A 9185-nucleotide genomic window follows, 5' to 3' on the forward strand; every position below is an offset into this window, starting at 1 on the left:
TGCCATAATAGTCTTCCTTTCGTTTCCTTCAGTGGGGTCAATATATTCTATTAAGGCATTAATAAATTCATCACTGTAGTTGACTAAATATTAGTACATCATTAATATGAAAATGATATAGCATGTTAATTATTCTTGCATTATCAATTGCAATACTGCTACGCTACTTTCACATTAGTGACACATTAATATTTAATCAACAAAATTAGATTATGAAACTTGATTATAATGATTTAAAAATTCAAAAGTGTAATTTCACCCCCAAAAAAATAATTAGGAGGTAGTAGTAGTTCTTTTATGTAGAAATGCACTTTTTAGGTAATTAGGTGAAGCTAACAGGGTATCATTTCAAAATGCTTACAAAATCACAAGTTATGTAATTGCACTCAATAGAAATTTTCGGTTGCTTTTAAAATCCCAAACAAAAAGATATAAAAATAAAAAATAACCTATATTTAACAGTAATTGAAATAAAAATAATATGAACAAAAGATTTTTTACCAATATTCCAATTATTAATGCTCTATTTTCGTTTACTCGAACACTTGAACATTATTCTTTTTATCTTTATGAATTCCCTTTCAAATTTGAATCACTGCAAAAATATTAGATCATGAATAAACAAAATAAGCAGAAGCATAAGCATTAAAATTTTCAATTCAATAAACTGCTTCTTCATGGGTCATTTTATACTTAATTTATATGTTGGTTTTTAATTGAAAAAAATTAAAAAAAATCTAATCAGCAATTCCATGATCACGTCTCAATAAGTTACCTACCATTAATGGCAGCATTAATTAATACATTTGCAATTGCTTACATAATATCTTTTAGATTCGCTTTGCAATCAATATTTGTGTTATCACAATGAATAGATAAGAGAAAAAGAAAAGGAAAAAAAGAAGAAGAAGAAGAAGAAGAAGAAGAAGCTATCTTTGTTATCAGACTTTTCCGTTCTGAGCATCGATGTTTCGAACCGGCCCCTTAAACCATTTCCTCGCATCGACGATCCACCACAACATTATCAGAGCCAAACACACACCCAAGGCAATGGGAGCATAGTTGAAGGTGTTGAACTTGAGAGGATAATACGTCGGCAATAAGAACACCGAGCAAGTGTAGCAGATCCACAAGAATGCCACTAAGCAGATCGGCCTTCGCGCTTTCCCCAGATAGAAGGGCCCCGGCTTGAAGTTCTTCTCCTTCATGACCATCCTCGCGAATATCGGAACCGCGTAGCCGCCAACCCACCCGATGGTGCAGATGGAAGTGATGGCGGTGAATACCACGTTGACTTTCAGAATAGGGAGGCCGAGGAGAATGCAAATGGCCGCGCAAAACCATACCGCGTTGGCGGGGACTTTATGTTTCGGGTGAATCTTCCGCCATGTGGATGAGAAGGGAATCCCATTATCCCTCGACAATGCATACACCTGCACCGTAAGATGTACTCATGTAAGTGTTCTGAATGCGATAAATTTCTGATGTCTTGAAAATCTGTAAGCTACTAACTAGTTTAAAGTGCTGCTAATCCCCTTGAATATATTCTGATTTGCACTTCGCCCAGTCGATAGTCGAAACCGAGAAATTTATTCAAGACATTAGGTTCTCGAATGAATTTAAGATCGTAAGCTTTATGCTTGTTCATGGCAAAAAGTAAAGAGAACGAAAAATTACTGTGACTGCGGCATTACAGCTAACAAACAACCTACCACTCTTGCCGCACTTGTGGTAATGGAAAGGCCGCCGAAGAAAAAGGAGCCCCAGATAACAAACAGCAATATAATGGCCCCAGCAGAGTTGTGGTATCTCCCGTGGAACGCATCGTACAGTATCTGCGCCGGTACAAATGCACCAGCAGTTTCATTGCTAGGGTCATACAGATAGCTAAAATTCTGCAAGACAGGTAAATAGCGTTGTTGTTACCAGATATCTACACATATAACCCTACAAAATTGTCTAAACATAAAAATCCTCAAAAACTTGATTCTTAAATATATGCTCTCATGCTTCCCTGTGAACCAGATGACTCACCGACTCGAGGGTATTATGTAAAAAGTGGCACATAAAAGGGGTATACATAAAATGTGAAATTTTACGGTGGTATGTATGTAAATAGCCATAGGGATATATACGTGGAATCCCCTGATTGTTAAATAACAACTATCTTACTGTTATCTCTGAAATAGTTGTTGTAAAACATACCTGAATGCTAAAAGTGAGAGCTAAGATGTATGCCCATCCAAATAAGGAAATGATTCCGATGCTAGAAAGAATAGCTATTGGGCCATTTTTATCTGCGCCTTTTGTCTCCTCTGTTAAATGTGCAGCGGCATCATAACCATATAAAGAATACTGACTAACAAGAACGGATAAAACGACTGCATATGCTTTGCTGCTTATTCCAGTTGATTCTGGAGCTGTTTGGAAATGTGTAAATACATATGAAGCGGGTTGTGTAGTTTTTGCCACTAAGGGAAGCATAATAACTATGACGACACCTCCAATTACCTGCATAAGATTAGAAACGCAGATTAACAAAATGATCCATTTATGGAAGTATAATTTGTACAAACCCTGTGTACGATTATGTGGAAAGATTAATTTATTGATTATGTAGTACAAATTTGAGAATTAAAAGGAACGACAGCACCAGCACTTGTATAAAATTTGGTACTCAGAAAACAATATGTTTACTGGATAAAATTTATTCAACTGCAATAGTTCCCTAAACGGGAAAAAAAAAAAAAAAGCACAACCTAGATTAATACAGCAAAAATGAAATTTCAGAATGCATTGCTCATTGTACTCAAAAAGGAGGTTAATGTTATGATTACCTGCCACCACATTGAGATTAAGTCGATGAAAGCAATAACTTCTAGTGCAAATGTATTAAGCACTGCCCAGATTATTGTAAGTCCTATGTACATAGCAAGAAATACCCCACGAGGAGCAAAGTAACCTCCACCTTTATTTGTGCCAGTACATAGCAAAATTATGCTCTGTAGAACTTGAGATCCCGCATAGGCCTGCGACCAAGAAAAGACAATATAAAGATAACACGAAAAAGCATGTAGGTTAACTCAAATGCAGCAAGAAGATGAATTGTAGAGAATTATTAGATGGGAGAAAAGTAATAAATGGTGAAAAATTTAGTAATAGTACGTGAATGCCCTACCGTTTAAAAAGAAATCATCATTACACCAAATTTCCCATCTTTGAATCTTCTATTGTAGCACTGAACAAGTTCTAGAGCAAAGATCAGTTCCCATCGATTTATCTGATCTAATGTTGAATCAAAACAGAAACAATTTCCCTACTAGAGTCAGGTAATGCCAGGAATATTCTGAAGTCGCAAGAACCAATTTTCTCATCTTTTTCCAAAGGGGTGGCTTGGGCTTTGTTTAACTCTTAACATCTTGGTCTACTCATTTACTGAAGTTCATATATTTATCCAAAGAAAGAGCAAAGTTTGAGCTTACAACAAAAGAAAGAAGGTATTATAACTTAACCAGTACTATGAAATAATTTATTAAGCAATTTAAAACAAACAAGCTTCTGCTTCTCTAGAGAACTAGTGTGATAATTTCAAAAATCGTCTTAGATTATGCTTACGCTTAATGAAATATTGCACATTCAGAAACTTAGAGAGAAGTAAGAATATTTTGATACCTGAGTTCCTATGCCAGCAATAAGGCCTATAGTCTCCAGCCAAGCACAACACCAAGATGCAAACGGGCCCCACACCGGTCCAGCTAAATGAGCAGCCCAGAAATACAGAGAACCAGTAGTCTGTTGAAGGTAAGTTATATTTAAAAAAAAAAATTGTCAGGAAAGATAGGTTTAAATGCAAGAAATAGAAGGCAATGCCATCAGAAGTAAGTGCTAGTTTATTAAACAGTATTCATGCTGCAAATAAAATCTTTTTAGCAAGAAGCCGACAACAGTATTATCATAAACAACACTCAAAAGAGTGAGCAGCATTCAAGACGAAAACCTGCAGCTACACTTCCTGCGATTATAGTATTAAAGGTTATAATAATACTTGATCAGGACATCCAATGGCAAAGAAAAGCAAATAATTATAATTTTTTTGCATTGCATAATTATCCCGTTAAAGATAAAATATGATATAAAATTTTTTCTTTTACAGACGGCAAATTCTCACAGTTGACAAAATCGCCACAACAACTGGGCAAAATCTTTCCAACCACCCAACATTGTACTCATCCTAGTTGACTAATCATGAAGTGGAGCCCAAGTGCTTTATATGTTAATAAATAAATCAATCACCATGAACATAGGGGTAGTTGGTTGATATAGAACAACTAAGCAATTGAGAGGACCTTCAATAAAAGGACCTTCAATAAAAGGATGAGATATGATGAACTAAGCAAGTTCTTTTGCTACAATAGAACTGCACGTAAAAGAATCATAACTATTGTTAACCTAAGCAAATAACACAACAAAATATTTGTTATGCTCTGTAGTGAAGTGCATGTTAATGAGGCAGTAGTTGCACATACCAGAAGCAGAGAACATGGTGACAAAGCCAAAAATAGAAAGGAAAAAATTGCACGCAAATGATTTCCACATATTAATTCAGCTTGACCATTTCCAAAAGCTTTTCCATTTTATTTAGTTTGTTTGCAAAATGGGAATCTCAGATGCCATCACATTTACTTGTTCAAAAAGTGGAGGAAATCTGTTTAAATTCTCTCCACACCAACTCTTGGCAATCTAAATAAAGAAAATAATAATATTTTTTACATTTCTCAAAGACAAAAAAAGGGGAAACTGCATCACTAGTCCCGCAAACTTGCAGGCAAATTTCACTGTGGTCCTCAAACCTGTAAGTTGGAAATTCCATACCCCAAACTTTTGAACCATATTTCATTTTAGTCCTTATCCTCATTTATAGTTACAAAAAAAAAAAATTATTGTCCTGCACTGGTGCATCCATCTATTCATACACCATGCAACTCCAGCTACTCATACTCCATACTGTCTCATGCTTGAGTTGCAAGCTTTTCTCTGCTTGAAAATTGAATCATTTGATAAATTATCGCAGGAGATGATTTTTATGGCTGGTGCAGTAAATGCTTCTCTAAGCCAAAGACTAAATTTAAGTACTATTAAAAGTGAGAAGCAAACTGTAACTTGAATAAAAGTTTTTAGGAACTAGTAATGCAATTAATATATAAAAAAATGCATAAATAACTAAAATATACTCGCACACAATACTATTTCAATTGAATCAATGAACTTGCCAAAAGAAATCCAATTTTGAGCAACTTTTTCACCATTTTTTTGAGCAAATTTTGCATGCAACTAAAAGATCAAAAACATGTTAAGTATACATCTATCTACACACATACACGAAGTAATCAAAGAGTTAAAGAGGTTCTGAGAACTAACAGGGAAAGAGGAGCAAATCTCGGCCATGGCGATGCCGACGAACCAAGTGAAGAAGGAGACGACGACCCACCCCCACACCAGCGGCGCAGGCCCCGCGTACACCAAGCTCGAACCGTACAGCGGCGTGATCCCCGTGAACAGCGTCATCGTCGAGAACGAGATCGCCAGGGTCTTAAACAGAGTCTACTCGGAATCATCCAAATCCAAAATCAAAACCCCCAAACACGCGTCGTAAAAAACTCTAAAATTAGATCGAAATCGAAAGGGGAGGGGGCGGTGGTGTAGTAGCGCATACCATTTCTCTCCGGAGCTCCTGCTTGTAGCCGAGCTCGTTGAGCCGCTTCTCCCCCGAGTCCACCTCCATCTCCTCCATGGCGATGGCTCGATCGGTCGATCGATCGATCGAAACCCTAGAGAGAGAGAGTGCGAGAGAGAGGGAGGGAGATGGGGATTTGAACTCCGTGTATACGAAAGAGAGAGAGAGAGGCGGCGAATTCTGCGTGTTTGCTTAGTTTGTTATAAACTCTATATATATATACTCTGTTTTGCTCCACTTCGAAAGAGTCTCTCCCCCCATGTGTGGAATTTTCGTTGGGGAAAAATTGCGCTTTATTTCCTAACATATTTCTTATTAGATTTGAGTCCTTAAACTTGTTAAATTGGGGCTTTTTTTGCATTTAGACCCCTGACAAATTTTTATTTTAAAAATAGCCTTGTCAAAATTTAATTTGCAAAAATGGCCCTGAGCCTGCCACGCAGGTGCCACGTCAGCGCCACGCGGGCAAGGCTGGGCCCGTGTATTAAGTTGAACACGGTGAACCATTCACTGTGTTCAAACACGGTGAATGGTTCACCGTGTTTAGTACGTATTTTTTGTTACATATTTTTTGTATATTGAAAAATGGAATAAGAAGTAGGGATGTCAATAGATATGGATATCCGAAATATTATCCGAATTCAAACCCGAATATATATATATAATTTATTTTTATTTATTTATACAATATATAAAATATTTAATAATTTTATTTCTTAAATCTTCATCCAACCCAGCGGGTTTTAAAAATCTATACCGTTGGATGAAGATCTAAGGAATAAAAATTATTAAATATTTTATATATTGTATAAATAAACAAAAATAAATTACGTATATATATATATATATAATTTATTCGGGTTTGGATTCGGATAATATTGCGAATATCCATATCTATTGAATATCCATATCTATTGACATCCCTACTCCTTATTCCACTTTTCAATATACAAAAATACGTAAGAAACACGGTGAACCATTCACCGTGTTTAGACACGGTGAATGATTTACCGTGTTCAACTTAACACCCTAGCCCCAGCCCTACCCGCGTGGCGCTGACGTGGCGCCTGCGTGGCAGAGGCAGGGTCATTTTTGCAATTTTAATTTTGATAGGGCTATTTTTAAAATAAAAATTGCTCAGGGGGCTATTTGCAAAAAAACCCCGTTAAATTGGTAACAAATGCATGGAGGCCCCTCACCTCTTCCAAATATGGCATTTTGAAGATTACAATCCTACAACTTTTTTTTGATTGCAGACTTAGTATTTTTCAAAAGAAAAAACTTTAAACACCATTCCTGTGGTTTCATGTTTTTTCACGTTAGTACTCTGTGGTTTAAAGTGTATTAATTTAGTATTCTGTAGTTTTATTTTTATCTTTTTTTATCGATTTTACTAATTTTTTTCGTTAAATCAGTGATAAAGTTAAAACTAAAAGGTACTAAAGTGAATATTCGATAAACCTAGTTGGAGTATCTGAAATTTTTTGTATATAATTTAACAAAATATTAACGAAGAAACTAACGAAAGTATAAAAATGAAACCACAGGACACTGACTTGATACATTTTAAACCACATAGTACTAAAGTGAGAAAGAGCGAAACCATGTCGGTGGTATATGAAAGTTTACCCTTTTCAAAAAAATATCAAGGTGGAGTTGTGAAGGTGGAGGACCAGAGTGAAGCTGTTTGGACAGTCGGGGAGTAATGTGCAATTTATCAGAATCCTCTTTTTGTTTTTTTTTTTATTGGTTGTTCCGATTCACCGGACTCTTTTGCTGTCCTTTTTCAATTTGGCTTCGTTGGGTCAAACGGTGAGAGCGTTGACTTGTAATTAATGAGAGCGATTTAAATGTGGCTACGTCGGCAAGTTTCCAGTGCCACGTGGAGCAAACATGAAGAAAAGTTTTTTTTTTTTTTTTTTTTTTTTTTTTTTTTTTTTTTTTTTTTGCATTTAGCATGCCCAAATTTTTTTATTTCATAATTAGTTTTATAAAATTTATATTTGCAAGATCACCAGTCATGCAAATGCCTAGTGAGCTTGACTGGCGACTTAGAAATAAGTTGAATACAGTGAATCATTTACTATATTTGAATACTTGATTTACTGTATTTAACTTACACTTATACAACTTATAGAAGTATATAATACAATAAATACGATGAATTATTAATTGTATCTAAATACGGTGAATGGTTTAACGTGTTCAACTTAACTTGAGCCATCAGCCACTCTCACATGGTACTCGTGTGATTTTTGCGTGGCGTAGATAGAGTTAATCTTGAAAATATAAATTTAGTGGGACTTATTTGTGGGGAAAAAAAATTAAAAGGATTAAATACAAAAAAAAGCCCTAATAAAGAAATAGATTTTTTGGTTTTCTTTTTTTTTTTTGTCGTTCTTAAAGAACGGTGCCTTTTCTATTGGATGTGTTTGTTTCACAAAAACCTTAAAAGAATTAAATACAAATATTTAAATTAAAGAATATGTGTTACGTTTGAAATTTAAAACTTAAAATCATAGTGCTAGTACAAAATGGAAAAAACTGATCCACACGACGTGTAATTAAATTTTAGAATCTTGTGAAATCGTGAGGATTTATAATTAAATTTATATTACGTGTTTGAATTTCCAAAAAAGATCTTAAAAAATCATTTTTTAGCTGAAAAATTATCTTTTTGGTCATTTTGATTCTAAAAAATAAGTAGTAGTTTTTTATTTTTATTTTTATTTTTTTGGTTTGGTAGCGTGTAGTCCATGCAGTGTATGGTGTGTGGACTCATGAAGGAGCCGCAATTTTGGAAAGAGGAAAAGGGAAATGACAAAGCCCAACTTTAGTAAACAAACAAAATTTAAAAAATATTTATATTAATTTGTAAATTAATACTCAAACTTTACTAATTTATGTAGTCCGTTTTATATTTAAAATTTTAGTTAAAAAAATTAAAAAAGTGGATAGTTAAGGAGGCCTACAAACATTTTTGGATTCTTTTCATTTTTTTTAATACCTTTTTTTATTTTAATACCTTTTCAATCTCTCTTTTTTTTTCTTTTTTTTTTTCTTGAGTTGAATATTGGGCACAGATGATTCTCCTCTCGCTTAATATTTCAAGGCCCCTTTTCACTTTAATTTCATTCAATTGTTTATAAGAAGAGTTAAAATACTAAAAGCTTGTGACAATTAGTCAACAGTCGGAGTAGTTTTTTTTTTTATATATAGTTTTTGCTTTAACAAAGGGTACAAGTTGGTGTTACTCTATATTATCATATCAAAGACATTTTTTTGGGTAATACTCTGCAGTATTTGGCCAAAGTTTTCTTCAGTTAAATAAGTTATAAAAAAATATGTATGAGAAAAAGCTGAGGTGGCGAACATCATTTGTATTTCGCGGAATTTTCTGTTCGCCGTTAACATGACACCATTCAAGCAGCTTCCCTAAAATAAGCGGATG

The 9185-nt window shown here is 34.5% G+C and overlaps 1 protein-coding gene across 1 annotated transcript; it reads right to left on the bottom strand.

Moving 5' to 3' along the window:
* LOC109726260 (amino-acid permease BAT1 homolog) lies at positions 749-5910 on the bottom strand. Its single transcript, XM_020255769.1, has 7 exons — positions 5714-5910; positions 5419-5601; positions 3673-3792; positions 2838-3029; positions 2206-2511; positions 1713-1895; positions 749-1433 (listed from the first exon to the last, which is right to left on the bottom strand). The coding sequence occupies exons 1-7, from the start codon at positions 5789-5791 to the stop codon at positions 942-944; spliced, it is 1554 nt and encodes a 517-aa protein (XP_020111358.1). The 5' UTR covers positions 5792-5910; the 3' UTR covers positions 749-941.

Source organism: Ananas comosus, linkage group 21 (assembly GCF_001540865.1).
Source record: "Ananas comosus cultivar F153 linkage group 21, ASM154086v1, whole genome shotgun sequence".
Taxonomy (NCBI): Eukaryota; Viridiplantae; Streptophyta; class Magnoliopsida; order Poales; family Bromeliaceae; genus Ananas; species Ananas comosus.